The sequence below is a fragment of the Phodopus roborovskii genome, unplaced genomic scaffold (genome assembly GCF_943737965.1).
Source record: "Phodopus roborovskii unplaced genomic scaffold, PHOROB, whole genome shotgun sequence".
Taxonomy (NCBI): Eukaryota; Metazoa; Chordata; class Mammalia; order Rodentia; family Cricetidae; genus Phodopus; species Phodopus roborovskii.
This window is the reverse complement of record NW_026126447.1, coordinates 27351788-27370330: the sequence shown is the minus strand read 5'-3', so window position 1 is coordinate 27370330 and position 18543 is coordinate 27351788. Positions and strand designations below refer to the sequence as shown.

General features: G+C 34.1%; 2 protein-coding genes across 3 annotated transcripts in view; one reads left to right on the top strand and one right to left on the bottom strand.

Moving 5' to 3' along the window:
* Ift74 (intraflagellar transport 74) overlaps window positions 1-18543 on the bottom strand; it is a 62613-nt gene that overhangs the window by 38183 nt on the left and 5887 nt on the right. For both annotated transcript variants that reach the window (XM_051188180.1, XM_051188181.1), the window contains exons 3-8: window positions 15946-16081; window positions 15169-15217; window positions 12560-12658; window positions 12331-12391; window positions 11870-11929; window positions 10223-10284 (exon numbers count right to left, since the gene is read on the bottom strand). In XM_051188180.1, the coding sequence (XP_051044137.1) occupies window positions 10223-10284; window positions 11870-11929; window positions 12331-12391; window positions 12560-12658; window positions 15169-15217; window positions 15946-16081 (467 nt within the window). The remainder of the gene's footprint in view (window positions 1-10222; window positions 10285-11869; window positions 11930-12330; window positions 12392-12559; window positions 12659-15168; window positions 15218-15945; window positions 16082-18543) is intronic.
* Lrrc19 (leucine rich repeat containing 19) lies at window positions 2773-7612 on the top strand. Its single transcript, XM_051188182.1, has 4 exons — window positions 2773-2864; window positions 4819-5332; window positions 6413-6601; window positions 7274-7612. The coding sequence occupies exons 1-4, from the start codon at window positions 2778-2780 to the stop codon at window positions 7600-7602; spliced, it is 1119 nt and encodes a 372-aa protein (XP_051044139.1). The 5' UTR covers window positions 2773-2777; the 3' UTR covers window positions 7603-7612.

Below are 18543 nucleotides of genomic sequence, written 5' to 3'. Positions count from 1 at the left end.
TATGTGAAGACTTTGAGAAAAACAGGTAGACAGAGAATATGAACCATCATCATAAATAAAATGATGGAGTTGAAAATAAACATTAAGGATATTACTTTTCAAGGGGCAACTTCTACTTTGAGCAGCATGTTGAACACCCCTATTTATTTTGGCTTCTATTCAAAACTTGACTACAATAAAAGTTAAAGGTGAAGGAAAGTATAAACTCACAAGAATAGAGAGAATGCACCAGGGAGTAACAGTAGTAAAATTTAGAAGTCTGAAAGTTAGTAGTTAAATGGAAACTGCAAAAGCAAATTTTTCCCATGTTAACAATGGGGAAGAAACAAAACAAAACAGAAAGCCACTTGATTTCTATTAAAGGAACTTAAAATGTTCAGAAATTGCCATTTTGGAAGTAGGGGAAGAAGCAAGAAGTCCTCTGTACCTCTGCTCTGACAGGTGATGTTCCTCCTTTACAGAGGTAAGAGCTTTCTTTTTCTCTGAGGAATCTGGATACTAGGTCCAAGTGAATAGCCGAACACTTATAGCTGACAAACCAAATATAAGTATTAAGTTACCTTTTTACCATTCTGTTCTTGGAATGGTGGCTACAAAGCCTTCCATGTATAGGAAGTAATTTAGAAAAGTTATTTTGTGGAATACAACTAGCCTAGAAGAAAGGTAACAGCATTTGAGAATTTCCTCAAAAGTCCAGCACATTCATCTACAGGAACATCTAAAGTCAGTAATGAATACACAAACACACAGTTTCCTATCAGCAAACTGGTTTCCCACTTTACCTCCAAGCAAAATATTAATATTCATAAAGAAAGCTTCCATAGCTGGAAAAAATAAAACCTTGGGACAAAAAAGCTATTCTAAAAAAAACAAAAAGACAACAAAAAAGCAAAAAGGGTGGGGGGGGGGGGAGGAAGGGAGGAAGAGAAGGAGGAGGAAGAAAATATATGCATGCAGCAGGGCCTACTGAAAAAAAAATACTAAGAGAACAAAAAGAGGTCTAGAACCTAAAGGAAAAAAAAAAAAAAAAAAAAAAAAAAACTTTAGGGATAAAGTTGAGATTGTCTCCAAAAAGTAGAGTAAAACAAGATTGTCTCCAAAAAGTAGAGTAAAACAAATCTATATATTCTATGTATCTTAAAATAAAAATATATGTAAACAGGAAAATGAAATCAGTACGTCCTCAACCTCTGAAGTTCATCTCTAGAAATGAAATTATTCTCTTTCCTTTTGGCCTTCAATATGAAAGTCACACACGTCAGGTCCTTGTTCTGGCCATTTTCTAATAAGGGTTTATCAATTCTCTAATAAGAAAATAAAGATTTGGAAAAAGAAGGTTATTCCAGATGGTACAATATGCCATTTAGGCAGTTCTACAAATAGTATTATCAATCAGTAGAATAATTCAAAAATTTTCTCAGAACTGAGTAATAAAACTTTCAGATTGGAAGGGACAACCAGGTATCCAATTTGACTAATGAAAGCAAACATTAAAAGGCACAGGATCATGAAATGGAAAATAGTGACTTTAGGTGCTTTGAGGGTTAGGGAGAGGCAAATTAGATCAGATTGTGAAGAGTGAGAAAAATATAAGTACTGAAACTTAAAGACAGCAGAACAATGGCCATCAGTATTTTGAGGGAAAATTATTTCCTACCTAGAATTCAATTTCTAGCCAAAATCTGTAAAGGTTAAAAACAACAAAAACATCCTTCTGTGGTCCTTCTTGAAAGTTATGATGCCCCACCAAAAACCCAAAACAATAAAACAAGATAAAGAATTCTAAAAAACAGGAATCTGTAACAAAGACTGCAGAGAATCTGTACATGAATGTCAGACACGAAAAGCTGTAGAAACGTCCCCCACTGGTCAGCGTGTCTGGACTAAGCACAGCAACAGGCTCCAGGAGAGGATTTCATGTAGCTGACAATGAGGAAGTACTTCCGCACTACTTACTGAGAAATTTGCTATGGGAGAGCACAGGGATAAAGTAATGACAAAAAACAAAAAAACAAAACATGGAAAACTAAACACAGTTTTTAAAAAGCTCATTTTAGCAGAAAAAAAAGGTCTAAAGTGGAAAAAGTAACCAAAAATTTATGTGATTATGATATTATAAACCTTGAATATTCATCTAGCAAAATCCACTAAATATCTATTAGAAAGTGAACAGCCAATGTACTGGAGATATGAAAGAAAAGTAGTAATTTTTCTCTTCCACCACTACAAATCAATCTATAATACCAATACAACACCCAAAATTAAAATATCAAGAAGTACCAATTTAAATATGTACTTAAGTATGCACATAATTGTAAATATGCATTCCTCTGGACTTTTTATCTATATACATGCTGAAATTTTAACACAAGTATTTAAATTTTTTTTTTCATTTGATCTGAAGCTAATAAGACACTCTAGAAAAATACTGAGTTTCAGAGGCTGTTATGGCTAATATACAGGATAATGAAGGGCAATGCAATTGCTTCAGTTTATGTATCTTAAAAGAAAAATGTATGTAAAAGGGAAAAAGAAACTCAGTATGTCCCAAACCCCGAAGTTCATCTCTTGAAATGAAATTATTCACTGGGCGTTGGTGGCACACACCTTTAATCCCAGTGCTAGGGAAGCAGAGGCAGGCGGATCTCTGTGAGTTCAAGGCCAGCCTGGTATACAGAGCTAGTTCCAGCTCTAAAGCAATACAGAAAAACCCTGTCTCAAAAACAAAAAAATGAAAAGAAATGAAATTATTTTCTTTTTTTTCTTAGGCCTTCGATATGAAAATCACACACTTCAGGACCTTGTTCTGGCCATTCTCTATGCTGCTACTGCTACTATTTGACAAAAGTCAGGCCTCTGAAACAGTAAGTTTTTACAATCAACAGTAAAAATAAGTAGTAAAATATATAAAAGCAAAAGACCAACAAAAAGTAAAGACAATTAACTTTTGAGAACTAGTCAGATATCTTCACAGTTAAAGGTGCTTGCCACCAAGCGTAGCAACCTGAGTTTCATCTCCAAAACCTACTATGAAAAGTGAGACCTCACTCCTGAAATCTGTCCTCTGCCTCCATATGTGCCATGACATGCATGTGTGTGAACACATACATGCACACAACATACATGTACTAATACAAATAAAATTTAAAATAAAATAAAAATTAAACATTTGCTTATCTATATATACTAATATCCTGTAACCTCTGAGCAAAAGTATTCTTTGTTTTGTAAAATGAATTCTTTTTAAAAGTTGGCCAAATGGGAGTAAAACCATGGTTCAGCAATTAAGAGCATTCTCTGCTCCTGTAGAGGACCCAGGTTCAATTTCCTGAACCCACATGTTAGCACACAGGCATCTGCAACTTCAGAACCAGGAGTTCTGAAGCACTTTTCTGGCCTCCACAGACACTGAGCAAATACATCATGTACATACTTGCATTCAGAAAATCACACATAACATTAAAAAAAAAAAAAAAAAAAAACCTTAAAAGGTGAATAAAGTCGAACTCTGAAATTTTTCACTATAAAATCAGAGATTAGTTTCAAGACAAAAATATCATCTCAAAATATAGGATGGGGTCAGGAGAGCTGAGGAAATGGTTTAGTTCAAGCAAGGGGATATTAATTGCATCCAACATTGACTTCTCTTCCTTCTCATGCACAGGTAAGCACATACTGTACATATACAAAATAATAATCATGTAAATAAACAGTATATATCCCAGGGATAGAGCTCAATGGGCATGCTTTTTGTATAATGGGTTCAAGACCCAGTTCTGATAAAAATAAAAATTTTAAGTAACTAAGCTAGTTGTGTTGAAATATACCTGTACTCCAGAATGTATTAGCATGAGGCAGGGCGATCAGGACGGGATCCTATTTCAAATAAAACCAACACCAAGACAAACGAAAACCTACCATGTCAATCAGTAAAAATCACAACATGTAAGAGAAACTCACTGACATAACTTACCACCATGTGACTGCATTATTGCAGCAATTGCAGAACCCATCAAGAAATACTTATCTGATGTATAGTGACATATGGGAATCATTTCTTGTATTATAGCTCATAATAAATCATGATTTAATTTAATATTGTTTTGAGACAACTATGTAAATTGGACTGTCTTTAAACTTACAGAGATCCATTTGCCTCTACCTGGGATCAAAAGTGTGCATCACCACAGCCAGAATGGTTTTATATTTGACAAATAGAAATTTCTTAAAATACCAAAGTTTTGGGCTGTTAAAGCAATGGTTTGTTGGGTATTTGCCTAGGTATGGGATGTTATCTCCACAAACTTTAAAATACTTACTTTCAACAACTTTCCCTTATATATCTATCTTGCATGCTAACAAAAATAAGGTTTTAGTCTCCTGTTTAGTTTTTTTTTTTCTTTTTTGAAAAAGCATCTCACTGTATAGCCAAGGTTGGCCTTGAACTTGTTAGTATCCTGCCTCAGTCTCCCCAAGTACAGAGATCACCTGTGCTAACATTCCCAACTAAGTCAACAAAACTGTTATTTACTTTGTATCTCTCTAGGAGAAATATACCAATATCCCTTCTGTAATGCTTATATAGTAACAGGTGAAAGATAGCTGTGAACAAAGTACTTTCCTTGAGTTGTTGTATCAGAATTTCCTTAATCTTTAGTATTTCACCTCCATAAAGAAACATGTTTGCTCTTTTCTTTTCACATTACAGTATAATTTTTTTCCAAAATTATTTTTATTCAATATCTCATCTTAGATATGTAATTTTAATCACTTCTGTTAGAATTTTTCCTAATTAAAGCATTTTTTTTTCTTTTCTAGGAGGTCAAATGTAATTTGACCAGAAGGAATTATTCCTTAATCCCAGAGGGTATCAGTAACAATGTTACCATCCTTGATCTCAGTTATAACCAGATCACTCTGAATGCTTCAGACATCAGGGTGCTACAGATGCATTCTTTACTCACTGAGCTCTACTTGATGGAGAATAGCATTACTGTCATATATAATAATAGCTTCAATAATCTCTCCAACCTAGAAATTTTAAATATGTGTGGAAATGCCATCAGTGTAATTGAACAGGATTCATTTGTTGGCTTAAATGAAGTAAAAGAGTTATATCTTTGCCAAAACAAAATATTACAACTGAATCCCAATACATTTGTGCCTCTAAACAACCTGAAAGTGCTGAATCTGCAAGGCAACTTGATAAGCCACTTTGCTGCACCACAACTATTTCATCTGGAGTTACTAACTTTGGATAGCAATCCATGGAACTGCACCTGTAGTCTACTCGAGTTGCAGAACTGGCTGAACACATCTCATGTGATATTAGGTAAGCAAGAAGACAATGTAACTGAACTTTGATGGCGTGTCATAATAGAGGAGATAAAAGAAAACAGCTTGGCTGGAAGTATTGCTCACTGATAGACTCAGGCCTTGAGCTTCAATTTCTAGAACAGTTAAAAATAAATCAAAACCATAAGTAAATAAATAAATAATAAAAATAAACCAAACTAAACTAAACAAATAACAAGAAAAAGCAAAAGACCATCCAGAAGAAACTGTAGAATAGACACGCCTTCACCTCACCTAGTAGGGGGAGGTAATTTAAACATTGGTATATGCAAAAAAGATAGTATTAAACACAGTCATTATATACTATTAATTCTACATGTCAGGTGTGGTAGTGCACACGTTTAATTCTAGAACTTGGGAGGCAGAGGCAGACAGAGTTCTGTGAGTCCCAGATCAGCCACAGTGAGATCCTAGCTTAAAAAAAAAAAAAAAAAAGTAATTTTCCTGCATATTTCCTATATATTATTTAAGGTATTGTACCACAAAAATACCCAATTGGCTGATTACTTGTTTTCCAGACTGGGGCTTGAATTCAGGGTATTGTCTTATTTTTGTTAACTGCACATTATTATGCTCTGCTTAGGATCCAGGTAATAACAATAATCTTAATAGTAAGACTTTCTAACATACAAACTAAATAACACATACTGCCATTAACCTGTATATTATTAACCTGTATAAAGGGAATATATATACATATACATCAACACTCACGTTGACATGCAAATTCATCAAAAGTTTATTTCTTACAATAAAAATTTTGTTTTTTTGCATGTATGTGTGTGTGCCATGAGTGTACCCAGTACCTGAAAAGGAAGGAAGAGGGCACTGGATCTCTTAGAACTAGAGTTAAGGATGCTCATAAGCCAACATGTGGGAGTTAGAAATTAAACATGGATTCTCTACAAGATTAGCAAGTGCTTCAACCACTGAGATATCTCTCCAGTCCTTCTTACTATCTCTCTAATGAGACCAACTTATCAAAAACTCTAAATCAACATCATGTTATGAACCACTTCTATTGTGTATAACACATCTCCATTTATTTCATTACCAGAAAATGAGAGCATCACCAAGTGTAGCTACCCAGATGACCTAAAGCACTACAGCATCAAGTCAGCACCCTTTTCAACTGAATGCCACTCTAAATTTATCTCCACTATAACTGAAGATCTTTATATTAATTTTCAGTCTATTAGGAATTCAACTTCTAATAGCTCCTTCAACAACTTAACAAAGAACTCAGGTAATGTACTGGTTTTGAATATTATTACTGCTGCAAACCACACAATTCTGTCTTTCACTATTTTGAGTTTCTATGACCAATGTAAAAGAACAATTCATCTCAATGAAGATTTACAAAATATTGAGATTCCAACTGAAGCTCTGTTAGACATCAAATGCACATGAAATTGTGTATTAGTTGGCTATTTTACTAGTCAAGTCACCACACTTTACAAGTATAAGTTAATGGTTTTACATGAGCTGATAATAATACCGGGTTTTATTTTAATATGAACCTACTGTATGTACATGAGAGGAGATACAAGTCTACACACAAAATTCATTTGTGTGTCAAAAATACCACATGCATGTAGTCTGAACATAATTTTACACCAAATTTACTTTTTGGGCATCTGTGTTTTTACTGTGGCCTGATTCTTGAGAATAACTATGGAATTTCCACTTGTGAAATCATGCTAGTGCTCAGAAGTTAGTTACAGATTTTTGGAGCATCTTGGGTTTTTTTAAATTAGAATTGTTCAACCTTTAGTCATTTTAGAAAACAATGTTCTTTGATCAAATTTTTCTTTAGTGTATTAGTAACTTTAGTTCAAAGAAAACTGTAAAGTATGTTCCTTTCAAACACTGCTTGACTTTTGTCAACTTAACAAAATCTCTCTCTCTTCTGTTTAAGAACATGAACCTCTTGGAAAAAGCTGGGCTCTCCTTGTTGGAGTTGTCATCACTGTACTGCTAACTTCACTTCTCATCTTTATTGCTATCAAGTGTCCAGTATGGTATAATATTCTGCTTAGTTATAATCATCATCGCCTGGAAGAGCATGAAGCAGAAATCTATGAAAATGGTCTTAGTAGAAACCCAAGTTCTCTTTCACAAATCACAGACACAAACTCTGAAGACACCACAGTAATATTTGAACAGTTGCATTCATTTGTGGTAGATGATGATGGGTTTATTGAAGACAGATATATAGATATCAATGAGGTACATGAAGAAAAATAATTTCATCATGTTGAAAATGTAAAAAATATTATCAGTCTACTTATAGCTTAGACAAAAGATTTTTATTTGACAAACAAAACTATAACCAGCAGACCTTCATATTAACCAGTACCTTATATAAATATCATACAATTATTTTTTTACTGCATTGCACAATCAAGCCCAAATGCAGTAACTCATACTCTGGTTAGCTAAAAGTTGAGTAATTTACCACTAGCATTTACTACTATCAAGAATATTCAAAGTACAAACTGGTAAAAAACAAAGCCCATGGATGATTATTTAACTAAAATGAAATTATTATGGTATTAACAAATTAACATATGCTACAGTATCTGAAATTATACTAAATTTTTAATCAATAGATAAAAAATTTAGATTTATATCATCAAAGTGAGGAACAAGTGAGCTTTAACTATATAAATTGGTCTTATGCTCACAAATGAATTCACGGAATTAGAGAATAGTTTTTAATGCTGCCTTAATCTGAAAAACAAAATTTCCTTAAAAATTGGTAGCAATTTAAAGCATAGGTACAATAATCCCTAATAATCACTACCTGGCCAAATTACCAAAATAATCTGAATTTAAACAAGGTGAACTAAGATTCTTTCCTTTAGTGCTTATACAGATTGTACTAACCTGAGGTGTTCCCTGATAACTTAGAGTAAAACATTGAGTTTTGAAGAGCATTTACATAGCATGTGCAATACCCTAGGTTTTCATTCCCTCCATGCCTCCCTTTCTCCACCAGCACCGCCCCCCCCCCCAACACAGACACAGAAAGAAACTTTACTCGATAACCAAATCCTTTCTTGGAAATAAAGCTAACAGCTCACAGCACATTAATAGACCAAAGGACACACCTTAGAAATGCTAGCCCTAAATAGTAAGAGTCTATCTAGAGTGAAATGTTTACCAATTCTCTTATACTGGCTTGGCTGCAAATATAATTTGAACCACTTACCATTTTAAATAGTGGAATTAGCAAACTTTGTGTTTTACCATTCTATATGTGGGAAAACTATGTGTATTTACCTGAATATTTTAGAGATAAGGCTATCTGTAAAACACTGCACTGTATTCATGGGTGAAATATGTACCATACTTCCTGATTTTCTTCAACCACATAGATGGAAATGGACAGTGACTAGAGTGGGAGATGGAGCACAGCTGAAAATGTGCTGACATAACTTACTTGGGAATGGATGCATGGGTACCCAATGCTCCAATTCCAATGTTCCAATTTCTAATAAATAAAGATATTCAAAAGAATATACAGGATAGGGCTGGAGAGATGGCTCAGAGGTTAAGAGCAGTGGTCCTGCATTCAATTCCCAGCAACCATATGGTGGCTCACAACCATCTATAAATTTGCTCAATGGTTTCAAAGCAGGAGTGAAAGGAAGCAAGAATGAGCTTGGTATTCTTTGTATAAGGAAAAGGCTGCCAGTTTTCCCACATTTAAGAAAGCTATGTGCAGCATTATTAATGATCGGTGGGGCAAAGATACTCCTTTTTTCTAATTAACAGAGGAATTATGTTTCGCTTCCAAATATTCCATCACTGTATATAACAACCTGTTCTTCATACATGGGAGTGTATTTGGTGTTAATAAATTTCAATAATTTTAGTTAAAAATTGTCCTTGCTCTCAAACAGATTAACAGTAGTGAGTCTCTGGAACACCATAGTTCAACTTTTACACTTACCATTTGCTGCTGTATTTAATATGGGTCAAAACTAATTTTAAAAATTATTCTAATTCACATTTATTATCTTTGTAGATCACTGTTACTTTTATTATTGAAATCAAAGCTAGTTCGTATTTAGTCTTTATAAATAAGTTATGTACAAATACACATAGTCTATATACAGCATAGAGAATATCAATATAATTATCATCAATGTCAGTTAATGTACAAAGTCTACTGACCAATAACTTTTCATTAAAGTAGAACCAAAATGTCATAATTCAAATTAGTCTAGGATAAATTCTAAGAGTAGATGTAAAGACATAATTCATCTTATAGTTTAAGTTCTTAAAAGCAGAAGTCGAATTTATAGAATTGGGTAGTTCTTTCTTTTCTATAAAATTTAGCTCCTTGGAAGTAAATTAAGATAGCAGAATTTGACATTAAGATAAATTTTGTATTGAGATATTATGGTAAATTAGGAAAAAATGATACATGTTCTATTACAAATACATACTTTAAATGTAAGAGGTCAATAAGATATCAGTTATGGTTGTTTTTGTTTTGTTTTGTTTTGTCTTATTAAGACAGGGTTTCTCTGTGAAACAGCTCTGGTTGTCCTGGAACTCATTTTGTAGATTAGGCGGGCCTCAAACTCAAAGAGGTTCACCTGTCTCTACCTCCCAAGTGCTGTGATTAAAGACATTCACTAATACATCCAGCCCAGATGTCATTCATATCTGTGGTCCCAGTACTCAGGAGGGTGAGGCAAGAAGATCATTGTGAATTTGAGGTAGCCTACACTACAAAGTAAGATACTGCCTCATAAGAATCCAACAGTTAGCTAATTAATTTAAAAACAAATTAAGAGAAAAAGTTAAAATTTTATAAGTTATAAGTTAAAAGTTTATAAGAATTTGAACTTACGCTTGTCTTTCGGTGAATATGACATCCATACTCTGTGTTTCTCGATCATTTTGAGCTTTAAGCTGTGTAAACAGTTAACAAAAAAGTTAGTTATTAAAAAAAGGTTACTCTGGTTATGAACTCAATGAGATTACTGTGATCATGCAAAAGTGTAAAAAAATTAAAGAAAAAAAAATACAACTTTCATCTAACAGAGAATACTACCAGATAAATTAGTCCTTTATATTGACATAGCACACACCAAAATAATGCATTTTTCTTTAGTGATTTGTCCAATAATTAAATTTAAACTTAATTTATGTAAAAACCATTTTAAAAGCACACTGTATGTTCAATAAATATTTGGTTAGCCATATGCTGACTTTAGAACCAATGCAATTTTGTTCTTAAGTCTTTCATGACTTCCTAAATACTCCTAGCTGACTATATGGGCACAGACTTGAAACTAAACCTATCCCAAATAAATGATCAAATACTTTTCAAAGTTTTTATGTTTATTTCTAGCAATAAAATTCGTTTCTAAGTTTGTGAAACTAAAAATAATTTATGAAATTGTTTTAGAACCCCAAATTTAAACTCTTTTTAAAAATTCTGTTTTTTTTAGTCAGGCTGATGTGGGGCACACCTCTAATCTCAGCATTTAAGAGGCAGAGAAAGGCAGAGTTTGAGGCCAGCCTGGTCTACTAAGAAGGAGTTCAAGGACAGCCAGAGATACACAGGGAAACCCTATCTCAGAAAAAAAAAAAAAAAAATGCTATTTTCACAACATTCTTTGATCATGTAAATAAATTATAAGCTATAAAATTTTGTTATGTTTTGGGATGGGGGTTGGGGGAAAAGGGGGTGAGGGGAGGGTGAGGGAACTGGGATCGATATGTAAAATAAGCTTGTTTCAAATTTAAATAAAAAAAATATTATCACTAAAAATTTGTTTTATCCAAATGTTTAAAATGAAAATAAGTTAGATATTACCATGAAGACTGAACATAAATTCTCATTTACTAAAGTTAGTATTATTAGCTATACCAGATAACATATCCATTCCCTTTTGTCCTTGTTATAAAAACTATGAGGACGTGCTGGAGAGACGGCTCAGCAGTTAAGGTCACTTGCTGCTCCTCCAGAGGACCTGTGTTCATTTTCCAGCACCCACGTGGAGGCCCACACCCGTGTTACTCTAGTCCAAGGCAACCTAATGCCTTCTTCTGGCCTCTGAGGGTACAAGGCATAGACATTCATGCAGACAACACATACACACACACTTTAAAAAATTAACTAAAAAAAACTATACAAAGATTTTTAAAGATATTGTTTTCATTGAGCTTTAATTCCATTTGTAAAAAAATTAAAACCTAAAGAAACATTTTTTAAAACAGTTATAAACAAAATATTGTTAACTAATATATATCCAAGCAATATAAATGGTTCTTCCCTAGTGCAAGATCAGTTGAAACAGAACTTTATTGACATTAAACATTACTCCAACAGCAACAGGGATATAAAAGATTAATGAAAGGCACTGAACCATAATTGCAATAATTATGATATATATGTCCAAAGATTTTACAAAACCATTTCTGTACAAATGCTTTATTTTATAGACATGATTTATATACAATTGTTACTTATATTTATAGATTTTCTTACCATGTTGTAATCATTCATTACTTCTTCCATTTCAGTATTGGTATTGAGTTTATCTACCAACTAAAAGTAAAAATATAACAAAAAGCACCATTTTGTTAGCCTCAACATTCTAGGTAAGTCTAAATATACACACTTGTTTTCATAAACAGTCATTTCAGTGTTAATACTACCAAGTGTCTTCCTTTAAGAAAAAATAGTGAGCTACAGTGAAAAACAAGATTGAAAAACTGACCATACTCTTCATTTGGCCAATAAGTAAACTAAATGTTTGGTGTGGAAAAGTGAGAAGTGATGAAGGGGAAATAAAAAAGGCAATATAATTTCTGTAGTTTTATAGTTCCAATTTCTTCACAAGAAATATGTATATACAATTGTATATTATTTGGTATTTAAAATATATTTTAAGTGGCAAGAGCACAAAAACAAAACATCAAGAGAAATTCTGAGAAAAAAGGCAATACCATGTTGTAGTCTGCTAGTTGTCCTTGAAAGTCTTTAATTTCAACAGCTAATGTCTCTGCCCTATAACAAAAGCAAATGCATTCATAAATACATAAGTAAATCAAAATTAAGAACCATATGGATGGTGTCATATTTAATAAATTATGTTCACAATACTGATTGAATATTGAATTAGTGGTATGGATGCCTAATAAAGATATTGCATGTTTTAACTGCAAAATTACTCACCTCTTCTCATATGACAAATATACTGAATTTTCTTGGTTGTACATTTCTATCTCTTTCTGGAGTTTATTAATTTCAGTTGTAAGTTCACTTATTTTGCTCCTAAGTGAAAAGAAAGAAGAAATTTAGGAATGCTTTTAGGAAGACTACTAGTTATAAATTTGGTTGTGAGCCTAGCCTTTAACGGCCAAGCCATCTCTCCAGCCCGAAGGCTACTAGTTAAACAAAATAAACTTTTCATAAGTGTGTAACAATATGTATGCTTTATCAAATTCATTTAAAAAGAATAGTTCCAGGGATTTTTGTGACTAAGAATGGTTGATGGGGGATATCCTTCTGTACAGTGGGAATATATGTTTCTCTAAATGGCTGATGAATAAAGCTGTTTTGGCCAGTGGACAGGCAGGCTGTAGCCAGGCAGGAAGTATAAGCAGGGCTACCACACTAGGAGAATTCTGGGAAGAATGCAGAGAATGAGTCATGAGAGACACTATGTAGCTACCAGCAAAGTAGGACACCTGAGCATTCTCCAGTAAGCCAAGACTGCATGGAAATACACAGATTAATAGAAATGGGTTAATAATTAAGAGAGCTAGCCAATAAGAAGCCTGAGCCATAGGCTAAACAGTTTATAATTAATATAAGCCTCTGTGGGATCCGGTAGAACAGAAACTTCTGTCCACAATTGGTGACTATGTCATCTTATTCCACTGAACAAATGAGAAAAATTAACTGATAGCGTCTCTAATCATCAAGAAAGATAAAATAGGCTAGATGTTGTAGTACACACTTTTGATCCCAACTCACAGGGGAGGCAGAGACAGGAAGATCATTACAAGTTTGAGGATAGCCTGGTCTATACAGTGAGTTCCAAATCAGCTAATGTTACAAAGTAGGGCACTGTCTCAAAAAAACAGAAGCAAAACCAAAACCAAACAAAGGAAAAATGGAGATGCATCACTAGGACATTTGAGGAGAGAAAGCTATTGGGTAGAGAATAATTAATACAGCTTAGTAATCAAGACCAGGGTTCAGTTTCTAGCATCTACATGGCAACTCATAACTATCAGACTTCCAGTGGAGCCAAGGCTCTCTTCTGACTTCCACAGGCAAAGGGCACAAATGTGCTGCATTACATACATTCATATATAATATTCAAAAACATAAAATTAAAATAATGTCTGTCTTTTAAAGTTCTTCACTTAGAGACTTAATTAAAAGGCCTGAAGCCAGACATGGTGGCGCACACCTTTAATCCCAGCACTCAAAAGGCACAGAGGCAGGTTGACCTCTGTGAGTTGAGGCCAATGTTGCCCACATAATGAGTTCCAGGACAGCCAGGGCTATACAGTGATACCCCAACTCAAACTAATTACAAAAAAGGAGGGGCTTATAAATTAAAATTAGGGCAAGCATATATCAAATGGCCAAATATAATCTTACATAAAGCTCTGTGGGGATTAAAGTATAAATAAATAAATAAATAAATACTTCTTTCCTTTCTTCTTAGTACAGTGATATTTCAATTATATGAATAATATAAAAAGCATAAAAGATTGTCACTTCATGAAAAAAAGCAAACTTCATGATATAATTTGAATGTCTGTGTTCCCTCTAAAATTTATTGTGAAACTTGCCGAGTGGTGGTGGTGCATGCCTTTAATCCCAGCACTCAGGCAGGCAGATGGATCTCTGTGAATTAGATCTACATAGTGAGTTCCAGGATAGTGGGGCTACAGAGAAAGACCTTGTCTCAACTTGCTCTCTCCACCCACTTCCTTCCAAAAGGGAATTGAGCCTTTTAGTTTGTAATTAGGCCATGAAGGCTACTTCATGGATGTTGGTGCTTTACAAAAGGTCTAGGAAGAGCTATGTGGGTCCTTTCCTCCTCCATGATACAAAGTTAAGAAGGCGCCACCTGTAAGGAATAGGCCCTAACTAGGCACCAAAGCTCCTAGTGCCTTAATCACAAGGCTTCCCAATTTCTGCAATTATAAGAAATAAAGTCTTTTAATTTATAACTTAACCAGTCTCGGGTATTTTATTAGAGCGGCACAAACAGACTGAGACAAAATATATAGATACATACACAAAACTACATAAAACCATAAAGTCTCAGCCTAGGGCTGAGGAGACAGTTTACTTGATAAAGTACAAGGACCTGAGTCCAATACCCAAAACCTATGTAAAACAGCTGGGTTTGGTGGTCCATGCTTGTAATTCCAGCCCTAGGAAGGCATGAACAGGAGGCTCACTGAGGTTCAAGAGTCAGCAGCCTAGCCTACTTAACAAGCTCCAGGGCAGCAAAGAGATCTTGTCTCAAAAACAGGTGGACAGTGTCTGAAAAGTGACACTTAAGGTAATCCTCCAGCATCCACATGCACCCACACAACTATATGAGTATTAACCCACATGTGGGCACAGGAGTACACATGTACATGCACTTCCTTGTATTAAATTTCAGTCTAATTGTATTATCATGCAGTATAATGTACTAACCAGAAATTATGTTCAAATATAAATTATTCTTAGAATGTAAAAGGTAACTAATTATTGAAATAAACACAACTAAAACTCCAAGGTCATGCATATAAAACATTTATTTTACATACCTAAGAAGTCCAAGATAGTAAGATTTGTCTAAAATTTGCCTCTGGGGACCTAAAAAAAAGTTTTTAATGTGAATATTAATGCTCTGTTATAAAATAACAAAAATAATAAATCCAAAGCACAGCCACCATTACATGCCATGGTTCTTAGACATTCCTCATGAATGTCTCAATACATCATGAAGAACCACTGAAAATGAGTATCCTAAAATCATGACATAAAGGAGGCTGAATTTAGAACACAAGGATCAGACTCTGGTCTCAAGAACTGGTTCAGCAGTTAAGAGCATATTCTGCTCTTCCAGAGACCCAAGTTCAATTACCAGCACCCACACTGGGTAGTTCACAACTGCCAATAATTCCAACTCTAGGGAATTTGAGAACCTCTGCTAGCTTGCACACGGCACTTATGTGTACAGACCCACACACAGATACACACATGGCCAATAAATGCCATTCTCAGGTGAAAGCTAGCAAAAAGAATTTCAAAATACTTTTATGTAATAATTAAAATCTAATTCCAAACCATAAACTTTTCTTCCAATTTCTTCCAGTTGTAGCAAAACTCCATGGTCAGAAAAATGTAGCTGAAAGTATATATATACATACATACATATGTACGTACGTACGTGTGTGTATGTGTGTGTGTGTTCATATGGCAGTCTAGTTCACATGTATTCTATTATTTCACAACAATTTTATAAGTCAAAGCATAAGAACTACATGCTATGTTACTCATTTATTAAGAACAAAATATATTCATCTTCATAAAATAAATACCTTTCATCCCAGTTTTCATTCCACTCAAACCTTGTTGGGTTACAGGACGATCAGCAACTTTGATTTGAGATGACAAAACTCCACCAGTCCCTAAGGGACCACCACGAGAACCTGGTCTTGCTGTTGTTGGTGGCATCTAAATGACAAGCAAAATTTCATCTTTATTAAACCAGGGGTGGGGAGGGAACAGCACATATAGATCTACTAGCCTAAGATTATAAAGAGAATTTTTCTAAAATTTGAATGTCTATACAGTTTATAAGTTCAAGGCTGGCTTGAACTACATATCAAAAGAAAAAAAGAAAATGAACAAAAAAAATTAAAAGTAGGGCCAGTTAGATAAGGGCGCTTATTGGCCAACCTTATGATCTAAGCTAGATTCCTGGGCCCCATGCAGTAGAAGGGAACTGCCTCCTACTGGTCTCCTTCTGACCTTCTCATGGGCCCCACCGCATGTGGCTCCCCACTTTTCTACCCAGATAAATAAATAAATGTAAGAAAAAATCTTGAAATATCATTATTTCTCTATAATGATGTTATAATTGATTTTCTCCTTTATAGAATCTGGTGTTTTAAGTATTATTATAGTGAGCATATATTTTCTTTAAAATTAGGAAAAAACTTTTCATATAAAAAAAAAACAATACTATTACATATCCTGAGTAAAAATCACAACTCTCTTCTTGTCAACTATACAGCACATAAGTCATGGGAAATTATAAAAGGCAATGTGAAACCATTCCAAAATTCCCCTCTGTATCTTCTACCTTTTTTATCCTTTTGCTTTTATTTCTCTCTGTGTCAAAAACTAACATACAGCAAAAGATTAAATATGGGGTAGAAATATTAGACTATTGAACTTTTGCCATTTACTTTGTTGGTTTTATATCTGTTAGCTGGTAGCCTTTAACACTATCAAACAACGTAGTTCTTAAGTGACTCTGAGAATTACTAGCAAACTATTTAGCTACATTACCAACACCAGTACATATTCCAGAGACTACACTGAATACAAAAACAATTGCAATTCAAATAAAAGTTGAGGGTTACCCACAGTGGTTTCTTGGAGAGACTGAGAGAGGTCTTTATTTTGGAAACTTTCTAAACAATTCTTTCTTCTGCTTTATGCAAGCAGAATTAGGAGAACTACTTAAATCATCAGTCTTTCTTATTTACCACATAAAGTATAGAGTATAATAAAATGGGATAAAGTGTGAGTACATGCATTCATTGGGAAGAATATTTAAAAATATATTACTGAAAGTAACAAAATAAAAAGCTAATAGAATATTATCCTGATTTTGAATCTGACCACAAGCTATATATGCATATGTGTTTTTGTGTCTGTAAATGCATAAAGTCTTACAAGATACATACCAAACAGCTAACAATGCCCAGAATAGGTAGAAGCTCTCAAAATCAGCCACTGTTTGTATTACAATGAACATCACTCACTTTAAAACCATAGACATCACACAGGTGAAGTGCATGGCAAACAGGAGATGGCCAATAATGTCAAATTACTTTTCCAAGTATTGAATTGACAAGGATCAAAAGAATCAATTATTACTAGAACAAGAGAAAAATACCATATATACCAGGATTTCAGAGAAATCATTTTCATCTCAGGTTATAATGATATAATACTATTATCTGAAAGTCTAGAAAAATCATACAAATTTAAGAAAATCTGACTACCATTTATTTCCACCCCTTTTTTTTAAGTGCTGCCCTTTAAACACAGAAGTCAGTATATTTCTCTTCTACAATTAGCCTATTGCTGGAGCTTGAATACCAACACTACGTACTTTCTCAGTTACTCAAAACCATATGTATGAATAACAGAAAATACTGTATCAGAGAAAAGGGTTTTGCTGTTGTTTGGTTTTTGAGATACTTATTACTACTGTTCCAGCCTGGCCTAGATGGGATCTTGACATTACCCCAGGCTGACTTGGATCTCTGTAGCCCAATCTAGCTTTGAATTCATGGTTCTCCTGCTTCAGCCTCCAAAGGGCTGGGATTACAGGCATGCCACCATTTCTTACTCACCATTTCATTTCTAGCAACATGTAAATGTATATTAGTGTGTTAAATTGCTATTATATCACTTTTTAAAAATAATATACTACAAAAATGCTTTCTCAAATATAATTAAAAATAATTTTAATAGTAGCCAAATACAATTTTGTTAATTTTTTTAAATTTAAATTTGAACAAGCTTGTATTACATATCAATCCCATTCCTGCACCCTCCAGTCCTCCCCGTTCCCCCACCAACCCCCATCCCATCCCCTTTCTGCTCCCCAGAAAGCAGACTTCTATGGGGAGTCTTCAAAGTCTGTCATACCATTTGGATCATGGCCTAGGCCCTTCCCCATGGCAAGACACATGTTTAATAGAAGACCATTTGTAATAGCAGGCATAATTTACTTAAGATTTGCTTATGGGGCTGGAAAGATGGCTCAGTGGTTAAGAACAATTGCTGCTATTCCAGAACACTGCCAATTCATTCCCCCAACACTATGTCCAGAGGCTCACAACTACCTGTAACTACAGCTGGAAGAATACAGATACCTTCTCCTGGCCTCCATTGGT

Bases quoted from the DNA above. Each gene is read 5' to 3' on its own strand.
- Lrrc19 (XM_051188182.1), top strand. From the start codon at position 2,778: ATGAAAATCACACACTTCAGGACCTTGTTCTGGCCATTCTCTATGCTG. The intron at 2,865-4,818 runs GTAAGTTTTTAC...TTTCTTTTCTAG, and splicing joins AAAGTCAGGCCTCTGAAACA to GAGGTCAAATGTAATTTGAC. The intron at 5,333-6,412 runs GTAAGCAAGAAG...TTTCATTACCAG, and splicing joins CACATCTCATGTGATATTAG to AAAATGAGAGCATCACCAAG.